Source organism: Vulpes vulpes, chromosome 1, assembly GCF_048418805.1.
Source record: "Vulpes vulpes isolate BD-2025 chromosome 1, VulVul3, whole genome shotgun sequence".
NCBI lineage: Eukaryota > Metazoa > Chordata > Mammalia > Carnivora > Canidae > Vulpes > Vulpes vulpes.
Window position 1 is genome coordinate 49,359,818 of NC_132780.1, and position 21,496 is coordinate 49,381,313.

At 53.4% G+C, this 21,496-nt stretch overlaps 1 protein-coding gene across 5 annotated transcripts in view; it reads left to right on the forward strand.

The window, feature by feature from the left end:
• DAPK1 (death associated protein kinase 1) overlaps positions 1–21,496 on the forward strand; it is a 170,030-nt gene that overhangs the window by 136,427 nt on the left and 12,107 nt on the right. For all 5 annotated transcript variants that reach the window (XM_025984176.2, XM_072763568.1, XM_072763546.1 and 2 more), the window contains exons 18-21: positions 758–856; positions 7,413–7,490; positions 16,103–16,325; positions 20,221–20,409. In XM_025984176.2, the coding sequence (XP_025839961.1) occupies positions 758–856; positions 7,413–7,490; positions 16,103–16,325; positions 20,221–20,409 (589 nt within the window). The remainder of the gene's footprint in view (positions 1–757; positions 857–7,412; positions 7,491–16,102; positions 16,326–20,220; positions 20,410–21,496) is intronic.

The window sequence follows — 21,496 nt, forward strand, 5'->3', positions numbered from 1 at the left end:
ACTCCTCCTGGGACCATGAACCCAGGTTGGTCACTGTCCTCTGTTCTACACCGATGTCCTCAGGATCCCGATTTCTTGTCTCAGTCATCAGCAAAGCCCCGCTGTGCCCACATGTTGTTGAAAGGAAGGCAGTGCAGTCCGATGCTAAGAGCCTGAACTGCCTGAGCTGGGAGTTCACTTCGTGTGTGTACCTGTTGGTTCCATCAGTAACGTAGACTATTCCTCAGTACCGCATGATTCACCACGTGCCCTGACGTGCCTGGGCACACAGTTTGGGAACCATAGATGTACACAGTAGGGAGCGTGGTGGGCAGGGCTTTGCAGTGTCCCCTCACTAGACTGACCTCAGTGGCTGTCGTCCATCCCTTTGTCCTTTGCAGTGTCTATGTTTGCACTGTGCTGCAGATCTTTCTGGAACTTTGGGACCCTTTGTCAGAGCCCTGACTCATGCCTCCTTTCTGTCAGCACAGCAAGAGACTTGATCTAGTTACCTTATGAGAGGCCTCCCACTCGTTTATGCTTTAGAGTTTTATTTCCAAGTTACTCTTTTCATTGGAAAATACTGGAACGCATTCTGCTGGGCTTGCCTCCCTCGGGAGAGGGCGAGTTTCTGGGGAAGGGAGCCCACGCCTCCTATGCGTTTGGGGGTGGGGGTGTCCCCAGATCTGTCACACGGGGCTGGCCCAGGGGAGGCTCCACCGAGGCCCTCGGCAGCAATTGCAAGAAGGACTCTCTTGGGGCTTTCTGTGTTTTCCAGTACGGCCGGACGCCTCTGCACCTTGCAGCCAACAACGGGATTCTGGACGTGGTCCGCTACCTCTGCCTGGCAGGCGCCAATGTGGAGGCGCTGACCTCGGTGAGTCACCTTCTGGCAGCAGAGAGCCAGAGAAAATGATAGAAGACTGGCTCAGGCCTCAAGGGCACGAGGGGAAAAGTATTGCTTGGCAACTGCATCTCAAGTCGACAAGCTGCTGTTAAGCTTTGCTCGGGTGCCGTGGTTAGGAGGCTGGCTGCCCCCCAGAGCTGGGTGATGGCCCACACGGCCGTAGCCTCGCTGCGCTTGAGGCCCAAGCAGCCACAGGGGCCTGCTGTGTCCCCTGTTACACAACGGCGCCTTTGTGTGTGTTGTTACATCTGTGTTTTCCTTTTCCGTGTGCTCCCCCCAACACTGGAGGTGCCTCGGGGTTGGGGGTTGGGGGTGAGGGAACCACTTAGGACAGCTGTTCTTTCCTGTTTGAGAAGTCTGGCTTGGTGCTTAGGCCGCCACAGTGATTTTACATGAGATACTTCGGTTTCCCCTGCCTCCCCACTCCCCACTCCTCACTCCACACCTGGTCCTGCCCTGCAGGAAGGGCCCTTTGATTTACATTTCATGAAATTCCAAAGAGGAAAAATAGGGGGACTGATGAGGTCAGGTTGTCATCTTTACGGCTACAGTGAAATTTTATTGTTTGATTTGCTTCGGGCCTAAGGGTGGGTTGAGTCTCCCACTCTTTTATGTGGGAGGTTCCTGGAACTCACTAGTGCTTTGCTGATGTAAAGTGTTTACCTTTAAACAGTGGACCACTGGAGCTTTAAAATATGGTAGCCAACTTCGGGGAAGTCAGGGCCCTGGGGCTGGAAGGGAGGCTTCATTTCTTGGAGAGCCATGCGGGGGTTGGCAAACTATGGGCCAGAGGCCAAATCCAGCCCGCTGCCTGTTTCTGTAAATAAGGTTTTACTGGGAGCCAGCCATGCCCATGGGTTACAGCTCACTACCTGTTTCTAAAGGTAAAGCTTTCTGTAGACCCAGCTGTGTTCGTTGTTTACATATTTGTGGCCACTTCCATGCTGTAAGGGTGGAGTTGAGCAGCTGCACGGAGACCCGATGGCCCGTAGAGCCCAAAGCATCTAGTCTCTGGCCCTTTACAGAAAACGTCTGGTGACCCCTGGTTGAGGGCATTGTCTCCCTGAACGCACTGGTGTTCCTCTGATGTCATTCTGTCCCCACAGGTAGTCGGCCCGTCCTCGGTAGGGTTGAGCGCTGAACAGGGCTTCTCTGCGGACCAGTGGACACCAGTGTTCTAGATAGGATGGTCCCTTTCTCGGGGCACCTCCCTGCCCATCACAAAGCCCCACAGGGCCATGCGTGGGCTTCTAGGCCTCATGTGCCATCATCAAGCCCTGCTCAGCCATGTCTTGGCATTCGATCCAGTTATTTACACAGTGTGGTATTCATATGCATTTTTATGAGGAAAAGTCTTTTAATTTTTGGTCACAAATGTTGCCTCAAAAAAAAATAAACTGTCAAGGACGGCTCTGAAGATACCTGAGTCTGCCAAATCCCAGAGTCAGGCCTCTGCTGGGGGCTCAGAGCGGCCCCGGGGCCTCTCCCCTTGCACTTGCCCACAGCCGCTGTGTCCTTGCTTCCCACCGGCGGCCTCCCCCCCAGCCGGCCCTCAGGGCGTCTCCTCAGGGCGTCTCCTCAGGGCGTCCCCTCAGGGCGTCCCCTCAGGGCGTCTCCTCAGGGCGTCTCCTCGTTCATCCGCACCCGGGAGTCCACTCCGGACGTGTCTCTTCATTCCCCAAATAGCGGGCACATCAGGAACACAGGAGGGCCTGGGCAGGTGAGCTCCCCTCCCTCCGGAAATTTCTAGCCTAACGGGGGGTGGGGGGTGGGGGAGGGGGCGGACTAAGAGCCACAGCCATAAACTACAGTGATGGGATGGAAGTGAGGGTCGGCCCTAAGGGAGTTTCCAGGGGTGGGGAATGTCCTCATAGAGGAGCGGAGCAGGAGGAGAGTGCGGTGCCGCCTGGGGGTGGGGGTGGGGGTGGGGGTGGGGGTGGGGGCGGGGCGGGGCTGCGGCGCGCCGACAGCCCCACGGAGCCATGCCACGGGCGGCAGGAGCCATTCTAAATGTTCTAGAAGCCATACCCAAAACGGAAAAGAAGCTGAAGAAATTAATTTCCGGAATATATTTAATGCAGCACAAAACATGCAAAATGGCATCCTCTCGACCTGCAGTCGGTATTTTCAGGCCCCCGAGCTACTTCACATTCTCCGGTTTGTACCGTCATGGAAATCCGGTGTGTGCTTCACATCCACAGGCATCTCACGCGCCGCTTTCAAGCTCTGAGCAGCCCCGAGTGGCGCGGGGCCGCCCCCTTATCGGCAGAAATGGCGCCCTTCCGTTTCCGGCCCCCCCCCCCCCCGCACCTGAGCGGGCGGAGTTCCGCGTCCCTAACGCAGCTCGCGGCCCTGGGGCGCCCCCTGGCGGTCGCCTGCCTCCAGTGCCGGGCTCAGCCCCAATTACTTGGAAAACCCTCTGAACACCCTGCCCTGTCTTTCCTGAGCTCCGGGCCCCCCGACTCCGCCTACAGGACCCCTGGACTCTCGTGCTCTTGGCCAAACCTCCAACCACCTCCTGGTAGCTCCTGCCTTCAAAACGTTTTATTTTTAAAAATTGTATTTATTCATGAGAGACACAGAGAGAGGCAGAGACATAGGCCGGGGGAGAAGCAGGCTCCCCACCGGGAGCCCAATGTGGGACTCGATCCCAGGACTCTGGACACTCAACTGCTGAGCCACCCAGGCATCCCCAAAATGTTTTAAGATAAAATAGATTTTTTTTTTTAACAAAGCACTTGAACAAAAGAAAAGCTTACTGAATTATTACAAGATTGGCACCTTTGTAACCCACTCAAGGTCAAGAAATAGAACTTCTGAGGTCAGGTCAAAAGCCCCTAGGGTTTGAGTCAGTCTTGGCGTCTTCCTCCACGCATTGACTTTGGGGGTAACCGTTCCCCTGCAGCTGAGTACCAGCAGCTCTTCTAAATCCCAGGGTACCAGTGGTCTCCCCAGGACTTACACTTCCTGACCCTCCCTCCCGCCTGGGGTAAGAAAACCCCACTTGCTCCTGCCTGTCCTCTGGTCTCTGATGGCCTCCTCCACCCCATGTGCTGCCAGGTGTCCTCCTGCCCTCTGCCCCGGCCTTCTGGGACCTTCTGGGGCCCCAGCAGCAGAGGGCTGCCTCCAGGTTCATCCTCACCTCCCACCCCCACCCCCACTGTGCCCTTCTCTGCCCGTGTGGGCCTTTACAGAGGGCTTCAGTGGGTCCCGCGATGGGGGAGCTCCGCTGGCCTCTCCTCCCCCTGCATCCTCGTGGGGCAGCATCCTGGATTCTTCTTGGTCTCCTAGCACTCTGGCCTCTACCTGGTTAAGGACCTCAGTGTGTGTTTCTCCCAGACCATCTGGGCCCAGATCTGTTCCCTTCAGTGTCACCTTGGCCTTCCTGACAGTTCTGTTCCATCCCCACATCTGGGGTTCTGGAAAAGCCAGTGAACTCCAGCCTCCACTGCCTGGCACCCTCTGTGCCCAGCCTCACCCTCCACCGTTTCCCCCTCGGCTACCCCCAGCAGAACAGAGCTCTTGGTAGGTCCTGGGAAGCCCTTTGCTTGCTCCCACCTCACCGACTTGGGTATGCTCTTCTTTCCATCTGGGATCTCCTCGGTCTCTACTCCCTCCCTGCCCTGCAGAGAGCCACCTGCACACACCCCTGCTAGAAGACACAGTGTGCTCCTTCTTTCAGAGTGAGAGACTTAATGCCTACTAGCAGGTGCCTGGGCACATAGTAACAGGTAACATAAGTGGCAGAAGATTCTGGAACACTCGCTCCTTCTCATCTTTCAGTATTCAGCTGGAGCCCCAGACAGCCTCCTCTTTGCCAGCCCCCCCCAGCAGGTATGGTTTTCTCCCCTTTCTTGCTTTGTTGGAATTGGCTGTTGTTCCCCCATGAGGTGTGAGCCCTGGGCCATGATCACGTGCAATCTGTCTTGGTCTCCTGCCTGGTCTCCTTGCTGCTACCCTCACCTGTCCAGTCTGTTCTTCAGGCAGCAACATGTGTGACCCCATTTGAATATAAGTCAGATCCTGTCCCTCCTCTGCTCAGACCCTTCTAACCCATCAAGTTAGAAGTCCTTATGATGGGGGCTCCCTTAAAGATTGGCCTCTCACATTGCCTCCCTAACCATCTCTTACTCCATCTTCTCCCTTTGACCCCATCGCACCATATGAGCTTCTTTGAAACTCTTCAAACATGACAGTCATCTTGCTGCCTGAGGGCCTCTGCACTTGCCTTTCTTCACAGGACTTTCTTCAGGTGTCCAAATGGCTTGCTTTCTCACCTCCTGCAGGTTTTGACTCAGACATCATCTTCTCAAGGAGGCCCTCCCAGACCATTGCTTATAACCAGGAGGACACTGAGTGTTCGAATTGCTTGTGGGAGTCAGCACCTGACTCCAGGGCACAGGGGAGGGCAAGGCCAGAATGCAAACATCCAGCTCCAACCCTGTTCCCTCTTGGACAGAAGACCAGGGAGTTTGGGAAATTCTCAGCACACTATTCATAATTCCTGCTGCTTGCTTTTCCACTCCTGGTGCTTTGCTGGTTCTTTATGTTTGGTTTTCTTTAATCTGCTCAAGACCCTGTGTGGTGAGGGCACCCGTTTTCGCCTTGCAGATGGAGAAGCCAGATGCCAGGAGGCCGAGTGACTGACTCACAGCTGGGGAGGGGTAGACTCAGGCCTTACACCTCATCCTTCTGACTCCAAAGGTCAAACTCTCCACTCTCCCGGCTGGCCTTCTTTTGGGAGCCTGAATAGTGTCTCTTTGGGCAAAGTGTTTTGCAAACTGTAAAATACTGGGCATACAGAGGGCATTTGGTTGATGGTGGTTTTCTTGTCCCTGCAGAGGCTCTGTGACAGACAGTGGCCTTTGTCACTGAAGGTCCTCTGCCTGTGTCATGTGCAGATCTGGGGTCTCTGCGAGAAATGCTGTGGCCAAGAGACCCCCAAAGGCAGACAGTGTTACTCAAGGCTCAGATTTCTTCCAACTAGGACAGTGGTTCCCAAACCTTGCTGCTCGCTGGAATCACCTGGGCACGCTGACCACTGCGATGTCTGGGAGGCCAGCAGCCTGACGGAGGCAGAGTGTCCAGGAGGGGGTAGGCACATGCAGGCAGCAGGGGTTTTTAAAGACCCCAGTGTGCGGTGAGGTTGGGGAGCTGCTAACCTGAGGCCTTGTCTTGTCGTGTCAGTAAGGATCCAGGCAGTTTGGCATGAATCCCTGGGTGAGGTGTGGTGTCTGGCAAGATCCTTAATCACTGCAAAGGCAACTAGAGGCCCTAAATGCCCATTAGAGACATCTCGGGACTTTATAGGAGAGCAAGATGGGCAGTGTGACCATAAAGCCTCCTCCCGGAGTGCTCATGTGAGCTTCCAGCTTTACCCTAGACAGTGGTCCCCAACTGGGGAGGTGATGCTGCGGGCATCTAGTGCAGAGACCAGAAAGAGATAGATGCACTAAACATCCCACAGTGCCAGACAGCCCCGCACAATAGAGAATTATCTGAGCCAAAATGTCAGGGGTGCTGAGGTCGAGAAGCACTGGTCTCATGAAGCCCCACACATGGTTCAGATTGTTGAGTTGAGAAGCTGGATGTGCTGTTATCCAGACTCGGCATCCCTGAGCTTCCATGGGAATGGAGCTCTGTTTATTGAGAGATGGGCCCAGATGCTTCTTAGTCTCCTTGTTGAAAAGTTCCTTGTTAAAAAGTTCTTTTTTATTTGCATGGAAATTGCTTCTCGCCCTTTCTATTTCAAATTTGTAATGACTAAAATTGCAGCAGGACAGTCCTTAAGCCTCTGTTTCCTCCTCAGTGGCACAGGAACGGCCGCAGTTCCACCTCCCCTGAGTGACCCTGAGGGTTAATGCGCGCAAAGCTTGGAGAGCTGGACCAGGCGCGTGGCATTAGGAGCCAGAGTTGTGCTTATTTGTGGGACAGAAATGGAAATTAATTTGCTTGCTTTGAAACTACAACCCTATGAAAATTCTCTAATTGAAAGGTGCTGTGAACTCTGGTTTTCTCCTTTTATGGTCACTGAAGAGCTTTAGATCAAAATTGTCTGTAAAGCTAAGCCTTTTCTTTGATATGCACAACAGTTACCAGGAACTAGCTTCCTCTGAGTGCTAATGTCTAGGGGAGGAATTTAAAGACCTTAGCTAGTACTAACTAGAATTTGGCATCTATAAATGGCTTCATCATCTGCTTTATTGGAGAGAGGTTCAGCGTTTGGGGTCATCTGCTCACCAATGAGGTGCCAAGTGTGGTTAAAGCCTGGGGGTCTGAGACTTCTCACTGATGGACTTCAAGACACCAGTGCACTTTTTTTTTTTTCTAATTCTCATTTTTCTTCCCGGGACCAAGTGAAATAAGCACTCTACAGAAAGAGAAAGAATCCAGGACACACTCTGTCCACCTTTCTTGTTTCTTCTAAGGCCCATTAACACTTGTTTCTGCCTCCAAAGGCTGAACTAATGTATGGAACAAACAGCTCTCTTGTGAAGGAAAGAAACTAATCATTTTTCCTCAACAGGATGGGAAGACAGCAGAAGAGCTTGCTAAGTCAGAACAGCATGAACATGTAGCAGGTCTGCTTGCAAGACTCCGAAAGGTAAGAAATTCTTTTTATCAGTCTGAAATTCTGTTTTACATGAAAAAGTGTCTTTTTCCTTGTAAACAACGAGATGAACAAAATGAGGGGTTGGACATATGGGTTGGTGTCTGTCCCTGGCCTGTGGTTTGCATACATTTAGCGTAAACGCATCATCTACCTGTTGGGTTCCTTCTTCTGTATTTGGACTTGGAAATCATTTGGCTGTGCCTGGTTTCTCTCCATCTACCCTCTCTGTAGTAACTGTTCCCATAAAGTAGATAGGAAATGAGAAAGCTGAATGTTTCTTTTCTTCTTAATGTTTTGAGCTCCAAAACATCACATGATATACTCTGGTCGAGGAAACATCGTTGCTCTAAGGTTTAAGGACACAGGACAAAAATAAGTAAATCCGATGGTGTCTTTCCAGCTCATGTCATAGGGATGTTTATCAAGAATTTTCAAAAGAGTCACACCGTTTCAGGTAGGAACTCCATGTCTAGGAAACAAATGCGGGAAATAGTGTTTTATGCACACACATTGTCACGTTATTTATAATACAGTAATAAAAGCCAGAAACATCAGATGACCACCAATAATGTCTAGTAAATTGCTATACAGCTATATGAGCTGTATACCCTAGAACTGTGTTTGGCCACTAATGTATCTTTGAAGAGGTTTTAAACAGAAGAGCTTAATGCTTACGGATGTTCCGGGGTTTTAAAGCAGAAAATAAGTTATATATATATGCACATTATAATCCCTCCTGTGTTTTTAAAGTGCATAAAAAGAAAACATGAACAGAGGTTTATGGGATTTTGCTAATGTAATTAACACCTTACAAGGGGATCAACACGCTGGGCTGGGGATTCTCAGGGTTCCCACATGCCACAGAGGGCGAGTCTGACCCCCGTCCCACACTGGGTGCCACCACCCGAATCTGAGCCCCAGTGTCCGTGTGTGCAGGCTCAGCGACCACAGCCCACATGCTTCTCACAGCAAAGCACCTGGCAAGTCTTTCTTGGCTTGGAGCACTGCTCACCATCTCAGAGACTTCTCCCAGAGCTGTGGCCCTCGGAGTGCAGGCACTTATTTTTAAGCAGAAATCAGTGGCAAACCATGATCCACACTTGTCTGGTGGGTCACCCAGGAGACATCATTCTTGGTCAGAGTGACAGCTTTTCCTTGGGCTGTGCTGTGTTTAACTGCCTGTCTACCTCTCAGGAAAGGTCCGTTCTTTTATTTTTTCTTTTTTTAATGGTTTTTTGTTTGTTTGTTTATTCATGAGAGACACAGAGGGAGAGGCAGAGACACAGGCAGAGGGAGAAGCAGACTCCCTGCTGGGAACCCCATCGAGACTCGATCCCAGGACCCAGGGATCACGCCCCCAGCCAAAGGCAAATGCTCAACCACTGAGCCACCCAGACGTCCGCAGTTCTGATCCTTTATATAAAAGTGGGTGCAAAAAAAAAAAAAAGAAAGTGGGTGCAAAGCCAGTGTCATTGCAGCAATGGGTGAGAAACAGTCAGGAAAGCCCAGACAATAGACAGGAAGGCCAGGCCCTGAAGCAACAGCCAGGGTGCAAGTGGATTGGAGGGGGTAAAGGTGCTTTCTCCCTTAATCTGATCCTGGGATTTCCTGCTCTGTGCTTATGTTGCTCTTGTAATTGGAAATATAAATACAGAGAAGCTTGTGTGTTGCTACTGCCAACCCCATATGCCCAGGGGAGGCCCAGGGGAGGCCCAGGGAGGCAGCTGGCTGTTTCCTGACTAGGATCTCTCAATTGAGGTGGGTGGGCTCTTGCACTGTCCCTGTTTCAAGTTTCCTTTATTTTCTCCCACCGATTGGCACCCTCGTGTTTGGTGACTAGATTTTTAAAAGACAGATGGGAGAAAGAATATTCCATTGTCTAGCATGTTACCGTTATCCTGGGATATTTCTCAAAGAAGTCAAGGCAAAGAAAAGTTATTTTAATACCTATGAGCAAGAGGACATCATTCCTGTTCGTGCCTAGAACCCACAGATAGATTCCTTTCTTATCTTTGCTTTGAGAAGCAAAATATAAAGTGATAGCCAAGTGCACAGACTCAGGAATCAGACCCTCTGGCTCAAATCCCAGTCCTGCTACCTTCTAGCAGCTCTGTGCCTCAGTTTCCCATTTGTCAAAGCAGGTAACTATAGTGCCGCCTTCCAGTACGGTGGTGATAGAAACGATGTCTTTAGAACAGTGCTTGCACACAATAAGCACCATGTGTTTGCTGTTGCGGTTGGTACCCTGCAAACCGCCCCGAGTCCCCATGGTGGCCCCTCCTGTGGTCCAGTGCCCGGAGCAGGTGCCAGCGAGTCAACAAGGCCACCCTGAGAGCCATCGTTAGTCGCAGCCACCATTCTGGCCTCGAGACGTGCCAGGGGCTGTCTGTACGACATCCAGAGGGTGAAGATGGTCCTGCGGGAAGGGGGCTCTCCGTGAGGCTCAGCAGGTGCCCATCAGCACTGTGCCACATTCAGTCCTGAAATAGGACCCTTCTGTGGGGCGGGAGGGGGCCCTTCCCCAGAGCTGAGCTCGCTTGCTGTGTGGAGAGCCCCGATCTCCCTCCCAGGGTCACAGGGCAGCTCCGGGCAGCTGAGTCTCCCAGTGAAACCCGCAGGTTCGTTGGCCTCAGCTGTTCTCTTGGAAGGCTCTAGAGCCCAACTTCTTGATGAACCAGAGAGCAAGGAGGGGGCTGCCATGCATTTCTAACCACATTCTTTAATAAAAAAAATCTCCAAATAAGTAGTTGCTTGGGAGTGTGGGGACTCCCGGTACTGGAATCTAGTTCTGGAAAAAGATTGAGATGTCCCATGGAGAATAGGTCAGCAAGGACTTGTTGTAGTAAGTCATCACCAGCCAGGCCATGCCTGCAGAGAAGCCAAGATGGCAGATGTGTTTGCAGTTGTAACTGGGGTCATGTGGTGGAGGAGAGTGATCACCACCAGTAAGGACGGGGAAGAGAGAGGAAGAGGCCAATTTCACTGAGGAGTATCTTGTCCCCAATTTCCTTTATTTGTCATTTCATCCTTGACGTCCCTGTATTTCTCTCCAAGGTTGGGTGGGCATTTGGGGAGGGGGGACATGAGGACCCCAAGCAGCCCAGGTCATAGCTTCCCCTCCCCCATCCACTGTGACATTAAAAAAAAATCACCTCTACACATTTCTTGACAGACCTGGGGGGAGCCAGTCACCCTGAGACCCCCTCATGTGGATCCTAAACACATCCCTGGGGAGAAGCCTGTCTCTGCACAGCAGGGGGTGTGGCCTTAAATTGCCTTGTCATGCCCTAGGATTGCCAGTGGGCCAGATTAGCAACAGAAACGTCCCCTTATTTGCACCTCTATTCAGGTGATGAGCCTAGGAACATGTTTGTTTTTCCTTTCTTGAGCTCGATATATTTCTTTTTGTCATAAAGCTTCAAAACCAAAAGCGGTTTCTCTTTGCAGCAAATATACATTAAAATAGAGTCTCTACAGCCTAGGTCTCTGGGCCGGGCTTGTCCTATGTCCCTGCACCTCCCTGGCCAAACCCAAAAATAAATACAGTGTTATTGCTCTGCAGGGCATAGAGGCAGTGATCTCATTACCCCCTGAGGAGGCTGTGTGGAAGCTGATGGGGGGGGGGGGGGGGCCCTGGCCACTCCAGGGGTCAAGGGACTGAAGCCTGCTTGGAGTTATTGCTTGGGGGGTGGGGAGTAATGCCCAATGCAAATGATGAGAGGAGTGAAGGGTGCAGGGGCCTTTGCTCTCCAAATCCCCCTCTGCTCTGGAAAGGGGGTTGGATTAAGCAGCAGCAAAAGCATCACCCACTGGGAGACTGTGGCCTCACTCCCTTCCCTCCCTGAGATCAGGCTTCTGCCCCCCTCCCACACACACACCACATGTCCCCTGCAGCCCCCTTTGGCTTCCACAAGGCCCCCTACAGTCTGGGGGCACGTTATGGCTTGCAAGGGGCAGCACTGTGCCCAGAGCCTGGGTGCACACATTCCCAGCTTCTAAGACCCCCTGGGAGAGGGGAAGGGAGGGCATAGGGCCTGCTCCCAGGGGCTGATGGTATTGCCCTGGCCCTGCCAGCAGGCTGTAGCACTGCCCAGATCCCAGCTCTGCCCCATTGGGGCTGACCCCATTCCAAGTGGGTCCTGCAAGCACCCCCACCCATGCCCACCCATTGCCTCAGTCCATCAGGGCCTCAAGCTTCTCCAAGAAGAGCTTGTGCATGGGCATCTTATCCTCCAGCTTCACCCCATAGAAATAGGACAGCACTTTGCCCGCTGTCTGGTGCAGGAGCAGTAGTGTGAGCAGCAGCCTGCCTGCCCACCGCCGCTCAGCACCCCCTCCAGGGCCTGCCCAGCCGGCTTCATATTCCAGCAGGAACTCGTGTAGAGCTTCTCACAGCTGCTCCACAGCCTCAGCGTCCTCAATGTGCACAGAGTCTGAACTGGCAAGGGCATCTTTTTAAAGAAGGTTTCTAGGGAAGCCATGGGCTTCCTGCTCCAGAAATATGACAGTCCTCTTATTGAGCTGCAGGGGGCAGCAAAGCACCAGCTGGAGTTGAGTGGGGGTCCTGGGGTCCTCATCACAGGGGGCTGACCCTGGGGAGATGAGACCTTGCAGCCAATGCATCTGGGCAGGTGGAGCTGAGGGTGGCCGAGGCCAGAGCTTGTGGGGGCAGCCTGACCTCTGACCCAGCTCTCCACAAGGTGCCTGGGGGCCGCAGTGTGTGGGAGCCTCTGGTCCTGACCCACAGAGCCCACCCCACACGTCTCCTCTGTGTGCTCAGTGCCCTCATATTGGGGGTTCCACGATTGTCCTTCCAATCAGATTTCCATAAGGTGATATTAAAATAGTTCCTTTTGGGGGGATCCCGGGGTGGCGCCTGCCTTTGGCCCAGGGCGTGATCCTGGAAACCCGGGATCGAGTCCCACATCGGGCTCCTGGCATGGAGCCTCCTTCTCTCTCTGCCTGTGTCTCTGCCTGCCTCTCTCTCTCTCTCTCAATCTCTCTTTCATGAATGAATAAATAAAAAAATAAAATCTTTAAAAAAAAAATAGTTCCTTTTTTTATGTCTAAAATCAGACAGTGAAGAAAGATGCCTGAGAATATTTTGGAAAATAGGACGAAGTGTAGAGTTTGCCCAGAATTTAAAATTCAGTACAAGTAACGACATTTGCATAAGGAAGAGTTGCTGTTCCTCTCCTTCTAACTGCCTCCTGCCACGTGGGGGAAGTCACATAACCTCCTCCTGCTCTCATCCGGCCCTCCCAGATTGCAGGTGGGCCTCCCTGTCGATGCGTGGTTAGTCATCTCTGCTGATGAGAGAGTGAAGCTAAGCTGCCAGGGGCAAAGGTGCAGGAAGAAGGTTAACTAGAAACTGGGATTCACTAGGGTGTCAAAGAGTGATGCAATTAGCAAATAATATTCACTTAAGAGAGATTGACCACGTCTAGAAATGCTGAGAACTATTCTAGGCACGTGAGAGACCACAGTGAGCAAGAGGCAAGACTCAGACTGTAAACAAATAACAAAACTGGCAGATGCGGTAAGTCAGGGGTTGGCAGACGATGGCCTGGGGGACAGCCCACCACCACCTGTTTTTGTAAATAAAGCTTTATTGGAACACAGCCACACCCTTTTTTCCTACTGTGTATTACTGCTTTCTGCATACATGGCAAACACAGGAGAGACCACCAGACCCTTTATAGAGGATGACTGCTTCTCCTGTAAGTGCAGAGATTCAAACAAGGTGAAATAAGAGAGGTGGGTTATTTCCATCCATTGGTCAGCAACACCTCTCTGCTGGTGACATTTAAGCCAACAGATGAAAGCTTAAAGAGGGGAGGCAGCCAGAGGAGGAGCTGGGGGATAGCAGTGGGAACAGTGAGTGCAAAGGGCCTGGGGCAGTAGAGAGCTGGGTGTGTCCCAAGAAACAGATCAAAGGGATTGAAGGCGCCTGGCACCAGGGCTTGAGCCAGGTGGTCTGGGGGAGGATCAGGCCTGAAGGGATCTGATTGGAGAGGTCAGTGCCTTTACACACCTAGGTCAGGAGATTGGGTTTGGTCCAGGTGTGCCCAGCAAGACCTGACTCTGGTTTTGGGACTTTCGCTCGGACTGCCCAGAAAGAGAGACCAGATAGGAGGTGATCTTGACAGCCAGGAGAGCTATGACAGCACTTACATGGATTGTTGAGGCTCAGTTACTCTGTGAGCCGTGGGCTGGCATGCAAACAGAGCTCCCATCCCTGGGTAAATATTTAAAGTATACGGTTAAAGCAAAGAAGCAGGGATAGTGCGTGTTCTGTCTCACTTACACAAATACCCCTTTCTGACCACCTGGAGGGAAGGACTGGTTTCAAATTCCAATTCCTCAGAGTCTCCGCTGCTTTCTTGTCCTTTCCCCGAGCCTCCAGCCTCTCCTGCAAGAGGCCCATAGCCATGGACACCCCAGGCCTCCCCTGTGCAGCCAGCCCCACCTGCCTGACTGGGGAGCAGGGGACCTATTCAAGGCAGGAGCCAGAATGTAGGAAACACAGTGGTCCCAGGTCCTCAGGTGTTATGCCAGGAGGTCCTGACCTGACCAGGTGGGGCTTTGTGACCAGCTGAGAGCTCCTGGTAGAGAGAGGCCTGGGTTAGACTTGTGTGCTCCCCTCCAAAGAAGTCCATATTCTCCCACCTTCAGAGCTGGTCAGGAGCTACTCACTGTCTTCCTCAGGCCATCTCCCTATCAGAACCCCAGTGAGCCTTGGAGAGCACACGATGGCAGCTGCCTTCTCAAGGACACCAGTCTGCGCCCCCTGCTGATTCACTGAACAGCTACATTCCTGGAAATGTTAGTGACTATTAAACCATATCCTCCAAAACATGCACTTTAGTGTTAAGATCACCTAATCACACCTTATATAAGTGCTCAGCAGACCGTCAGAAGGCAGGTGGACCTGAGAACTTGTTACGCCCATGCACCCACATCCAGGAGCACCCCCCCCCCCCATCTGAACTAAACCTGGAGCCACCCGTTTCGTTTCCAGCTGGCCCACCGGGGGCGGTGTTGCCGCAGGGAGACAGCGGGTCAGGGTCCCACACAGAAGATGGGGGGACATGGGAGCCTCCAGCAGAGCTGAGTCTGACAGGTGCGCTTGCTGGGTGGTTGGAGGATAAGAGCACAACAGGGAGTCCCCACCCGAGTTTAGGAGGGGAAGCAGTGGCTGCCGGGCCTGATCTCAGGACACTAACAGGCAGTCCCCCTGACAGGCTCCTGCAGGGTCCCCCTGAGGCAGGTCATTTCTAGCACACATCTTTATTGAGCCCTGCCCTGCCAGGTGCTGGGGACACCAGCTCTCCCCTCAGTTGGCTCCACTGAGAGGGGGAGAGTGTCCCTCACATCCTACTGTCTGGAGGGGTCAGGATGGGGAGCCTCCCACAGGGAGGAACATTCTAGTGCCCTGGATGCTGGAAGGTAACCGGCTAAAGCAGCGGGACCATCCTGAATTGGGGGAAGGAAAGCATCCGAGGCTGCCTTCCATGGTTCTGAGAGGCACTGGGGACACTGTTCTGGAGCCAGGATCAGGGGTGGGTAATGAGGCTGCTTGTGAGGCCGGATGCAGCCGGGGGGCTGGGGCAGCAAGAGCCATGCCTCATTGTGCGGGCCTCAAGGTGGGGCCTCTGGGTGCACAGAGCACCTGCCTACACCGTCCCCCTCTTGGTATACTTGGTGTCAGTGTTCCCATGTCCATGTCCTCCCAGGACATGGATCTGGGCCGGGTCTGCACCTTCCCATTCCCTGCACTGTGCTTAGCACACGGGGTCTCCATAAATGTCTGCTGATGAGTGAGTGAGTGAGTCTATGGATTATCCTGCTTCTCCCTGAAGGGCTGAGAGAGAGGACAGTGGGAAGGTTCTTGGTTTCCTGGCCCTGTCACAGCAATTGTATTGGTACCCCCCTGAGGCCCTCCTTCTCAGCAGCTGGTGCCATCACAGTGCCACAAGGGAACAGGACCCCTCCACACAGATGAGCACGTGTACCTCACTGGCCTCACAGGGTTGCTTCACCCCATTCCTTATGTACCATATGCCACGGACCTGGGCACATCCCTGGTGGCAGAGAGCAGACTGGTGGCTGCCAGGGGCTAGGCAGGAGGGGGCAGTGGGTGCTGATGGCCTCAGAGCTTCTTTAGGTGATGGGAACACTGGAACCAGAGAGCGGGGCTGCTTGTACACACTGTGCACGTACTAATGCCTCGGAGCTTCAGTCCATTTTAGAATGGCAAAAACAGGGCATGTGCATTTTGCATGACTTTTTTTTGTAGATGCAGTGGGATGGAATAAAACCTGTCTACGACATGGGTAAGAATCGCAGACTGGACTGCAAGCGTCCAGTTGTTATAAAATAGATCCCGGGATGTACTGTACACGGTGGCGGCCACAGCTACTGATGCTGTATTCCATATTAGAAAGTTCTGAGAGAGTAACTCTTAAAGCTTCTCATCACAAAAAAATCCCCGAGGAGGAAGGACACGGTGAGAGTCCCAAACTGTGAGACTCAGCACTGGCAGGCTGCTCGGAGCCTTCTCTGTATCTGTGGCTCATTGGCCCCTGTCCCTCTGTGCTCAGGATGCTCACCGGGGACTCTTCATCCAGCAACTGCGACCCACGCAGAACCTCCAGTCCAGAATCAAGCTGAAGCTGTTCGGCCACTCTGGCTCTGGGAAGACCACCCTGGTGGAATCTCTCAAGTGTGGGCTGCTGAGAAGCTTCTTCAGGAGACGCCGGCCCAGACTCTCCTCCACCAACTCCACCAGGTTCCCACCGTCGCCCCTGGCGTCCAAGCCAGCAGGTAGGTGCCGTCTCCCCGGCTCCTGTCTCTCCCCTGGGTGCCTGCTTCGCTGGGCGTTCCTGTCAAGGCCCAGGAGGACTGGTGGCTTGGCTTCGGTCACCTGGCTTGTGCTGACCACATTTCACTGTCTTGGTGGCTTTAGGTATGGTCTTACCCGGCTGTGGGCCCCACGTCTACCCTCCTGGCCTACACTGCGGATGCAAGGCCGGGGCCTCCCTGAAATCACGGTTACAGACGCAAAGGGCCAAACTGCAAATGTGCAAATCACAGGATGGTGTCGTGTTCTGCTCTAAAATGCTTCACATGGTGGATTGCACATTATGTGCACATTACACAAATCTCTTTTAGATCCAGTGGGGTAGAATAAAACATACCTCGTACGTGGGTAACAATCATAGATCAGGGTGCTCAGCCCCTGCAGACAAACCCAGTGGATGGATATGGGTTCCAGATTGCACACAGGGAATATTGGTCCCCGGGTGGGTTCTCCCCCTCGGACTTTCTTCCTGAAATGCTGGGCGCACACAGTAACTGGAGAACACAGCAGCAGAGGTCACTTCCATCCCCGCACGTCTCAAAGTCACTTTGTGGTTTTGAAAGGCCCCTGATGATGCCATGGTTGTTCCATCCACTCCTCGGAGCCCCATTGGGAGGCGGGCTTTGCCGTCCTCCCCCTCCTTCTTGGACAGGGTCATAGGTCCTTTCACATCCAGAGCTTCAGCGTGCCTGTCCTCCCCGCTCCCCACCAGCCCAGAGAAGCAACTACAGGGCACACCAGGAATTGTGCCATCTGGGATGTCGTTTCTCCCAAATCCCCTCAAGTGCGGGAATTACATGTTGCAAAGATAAGAGTATATCCCTTCAGGGAGTTTCCTCAGTCACAATTTTCTGCAAGGATTCATTTTCCGTACCTGACATTACCAGATGTGTCAGTTCCCCACGTTGAAAACCATGGTTTAGACTTTTGTTTCTACCTCATCCTTCCCTCCACGAGGGAGGGTGTGTGGGGAGCATTCTTTGGGGCTGAGGGGTGGCACCTGAGAATCACGTGCCCCTTTCAACTTCTTTTCTCTGAACAGCAGTAGACATGTCACCACGTGAAGAAATAATACCCACAATGGATTTATAACTCATAGGAGTACAGTATTGCTTCTCCATCGTACAAGTGCTCCCTGAGCACTGTATGCCAGGACGAGGACAGAGTGTGGGCCCTGTGGTGCCTCAATGAATCCATGCAACAACATCCAGGCAGCTCCCCAGCGTGTTACTGAAGTCTCAAGGGGTTCAGTGGGCTGCCCAGTGTTACCCAGCTAGAAGGTCGTGGCACATCTGACTCTGGAGCCGGTGCTTGGTGGCGATGCTTGCAGTTCTGGCTGGAATAAGGGCATTTTCAGGCACATGTTTTAGGTTGTCTTTTAGGTTATCTTCTCTAATTGTGGCTCAGTTTGGAGATGTCGGATGGCCTGCACCTCCTCTGAAGCCAGCAGTCTTCCATACATAATGATGAGGGTCTGCCTCTGTGTGGCCCAGGCCAGTGTTTCCAAGTGTGTGTGAGAGAGAGACACAGAGACAGAGACAAAGAGATCTATTTAGATCTTGATCTGGAATGTCTAAGTCCTCGCTGAGTATGACAATTATGCCAGGAGCCCAGGAGCTACACTGAACCAGCCACAGACAGATGTTTTCTCCTGTTCAGCCCCCACCACTCATCTTCCATATCTGGAAGAATCTGGAAGTAGATTCTTAATAAGATGTGGCTCAAAGGCCACATTATCCGCCAAGGTCACCGTGTGTAGCAGTGTCCTTCAGCCAGTGCATAGAGAGATTTGGGTCGTGGGGCTCAATGACAGAAGATTCTGTTGAGGACGATGTCTGCTCTGGACCAAAGAAGCAGATCTCCTGGGTAGGCTACTTCTGTTCTTTCAACCACCCTTGCTTCAGAGCTGCGTCTCCAGGCCAAACCCTCACATTTCTGTCAAGATAACAGGTTAGCGGGGTCAGGCTTCCCTGACAGGACTGGTAGGAGGTAAATACTGCTCTCTCTAGTATCCCCAGTGAATCCATTCCAGAATCTTCCTGGTGTCCCAAGCATCCCCGAGGACGCTGGCTTTGCTACCAGAAGGAACTGGATGGAGGAACCCCTTAAGCTCTATATTCTCTTCCCCTGGGATTAGAGAGCCTTGTTCTCTCAGGAGGTACAGATTTGCTCTCCACAGTCACTTGTGTAAAAAGAAGTCCCCTTGGGGGGAGTGGGGGGGACTTCAATTTGCAAGATTGAAGAAAGTGACAAATGCTGGAAAGACATGAGAGAAGGCCAAGGGGGCACCAAAAGGATGTCCAGCTGGCAAAGTGGCTGCTCCTTGGGGAGGCCACAGTAAAACCTAGAAGCAAGGAAGCGTGGAAAGCCGTGTGTGTGGTTGACATCATCTGTGCTGACCCGGGTTCACGTGGTGTACACGTGTCCTTACACTGCATCTTCATGACATTGTGAGGTTGTGTCATAACCCACTTTAGAGAGAAGTAATCCCGGGCTCAGAGATACAATGCGTGTCTGCCTCAGGCAGGCGCTGAAACTTGGGGCCCAGGCCGCTGCTATGCTGTGTCATGTGTGGGAAAATTGTGTTCACTGCTGACATTCAAAGCTCAGTTCCCCAAAAAGTTGAACATTGAAGCTCTTTGTAGAAAATTGGAAGCCCTGGGTGCACCACTTTACATTATATCTGATATCAGATATAAATGTGCCACACGCGCACATTTCTGTCACCCAAACAGCAGGAAGTTTGTTTGCACTAGAAACCCCTGAAAATGCTGTGGAGAAGGGCTGGGCCACCAGCGGGACGCAGGACGGTGGCACCCGGGGGTCTAGCTGGCTCCGAGGCAGCCACTGGGCCGTCGGGTCTCGGGCCCGCTGAGTGTGGGAGCGGAGGCCTCGTGGGGCTGCGGCGGGAAGGGGGTGGCGAGCAGGGTCGAGTGTCCCTGGGGAGCGCTGCAGGGTCGCTGCCGCTCTGTCCCCACAGGGGAGCGGGGTGGCCAGGTGGAAGGGGGCTCCCTACAGGCCTACCGCCCTTCACCACCAGGGGGCAGCGGTTAGCCAGAATCAGGGGTTTCTAGGCTCGCAGTGTCTCCTTGTGAAATAAGTTATTTTTATGATGCTGCATACAAACATGGTCCTAATGAGAATTCAATGAGGCTCAGGAATGCCTAGCACTTACCCAGTCCCCTGGGTAAGTCTGCTCTCCCTGGACAGGCCTGGCCTGCTACTGTGTACAGTTGTTTTGCAGTCAACCTGACACCGTATCAGGGACCAGAGTCCAACTGCTTCATCTGCATCAGTCAGGGTCCGGGGTGACATTCACGGAAGGACAAAATGGGCAAAATTCTTGGGAACATCCCAGAGACAGTGAAGCATCCAAGGCCTGGAATGGAGGGAAGCCATTCCCTCCCCAGGCAGAAAGATAGGAGGAAGAAATCCTATTCCTGAGAAAGCTGGAGTGCAGGGGTGAAGCCGCTCAGGGATCTGGATCACAGACACCCCACTGGTGGGTGAGGAGCAGCAGGGAGGGAGGGAGAGGTGGTATCTGAGCCTCCTCTCCCCCAGCCTGTCCCGTGCCCCCTGGGGGCTGACCCCAACCAGAAGCCCAGGTGGCAGGCAGGCCTGGGAGGTGCAGCCCCCGGGTAGGCCTCTGGGGCACAGAGCAGGGCAGGGAAGGGACGTGGGAGGAGCAGCAGCAGCCCTGAAGCACTGTCCCCGGCACCCGTGGGGGGTCCACAGGGCCAGCCCCAAGCAGCAGAGGGTGGGGATGACAGTGTCCCGTGAAGGGATGGGGAGTGGGCACGCGGGAGGGGCACAGGCAGGCCCGCTGCCCGGGTCTCACTGCCTCCTGTCCACCCACAGTCTCTGTGAGCATCAGCAACCTGTATCCGGGCTGCGAGCACGTGAGTGTAAGGAGCCGCAGCATGATGTTCGAGCCAGGCCTCACCAGAGGGACCCTGGGGGTGTTGGTGGCCCCACCCCCGCACCTGCACTGTGCGACTGACGACCAGTCCACGAAGGCCATTGACATCCAGAATGCTTACCTGAATGGTAAGGTAGCCCACCCACCCCGCAGGGGAGGGAGTGCCTGCGCTGTCTGTTTCGGGAACTGTAAGTCACCCCCCAAGGGAGCCCGGCCCGCTGCATGTGTCATGGCCCCACAAGGATGGACGAAGAGCCGCACAAAGTGACCTTGGGAGTGACCCAGTGAAGCCTGGCCACTTAACATCCCTCAAGAGTGAAACTAACCCCCCTATCTCCCACCTACTCCCTCAGTTAGGAAAGCCCTGGGCACACAGTAGGCACTTAATAATGACCACTGAGCAAATCAATATGTTTTCTAAGCAGAGCCCAATATTTATCTGAATGAGCAACCTTATAGAACACAATCCCACTAGCAGTTTGACAAATCCATGCGTGGGAAGAGCCCTCCTTGAATACGTCTACACACATGGCTGATGCTGTGATGCAGGCACCGGCGATTTCCCCACGGGCACAATGTCAAGTACATCTTTGCTCTCAAACATTTTCAAGGAGATGAAGCTTTAAATACTGCCCGGGGAAGGTTACTCTCTCCGGCAACTGCTCAGTCGCCTGTGCAGTGCCCCCTGGTTCCCGGGGCTCCCAGGTGGCCTGTGTCACTTGAACCCCAGCCCCCGCCTTATTGAGACACGGTTCAGAGCAGGGATGAGGCAGTTCCTTTGAGACTTATCTGTGAGGAACTGTAGGTTCGTTCGAGCGCCTGGCCGAGTGTCTGGCCCAGAGCAGGTGCTCAGAAAATGCCAATCGGTGCAGCTTCACGTGGGCTCTCTAGGACCCAAAGCCCATGACTCATAGACTGTCACTGTGTGTACCTAGAGCAGAGGCTCGTCATCTACAGTGTGGGAGCAGATCCCCTGCGGGGCACGTGTAGACGCAGCAGCCCAGAGCTGCCAAGGCAGTGGGTCAAGGGCTCCCCAGGTGATGCTGCTGCTGGTCCGGGAACCCCGCTGGGAGGACCGCTGGCCCCAGTGAAATGGAATTAAGTCCATGGGCATTTTCTCTTGTAAAAGCTGAGTGTTCTCTGAGCTCCCGGAGCAGAGCTGGCATGTCGGGGGGGGGGGGGGAGGCGCGGCCAGTCCCCCCATCCCGCCCTCAC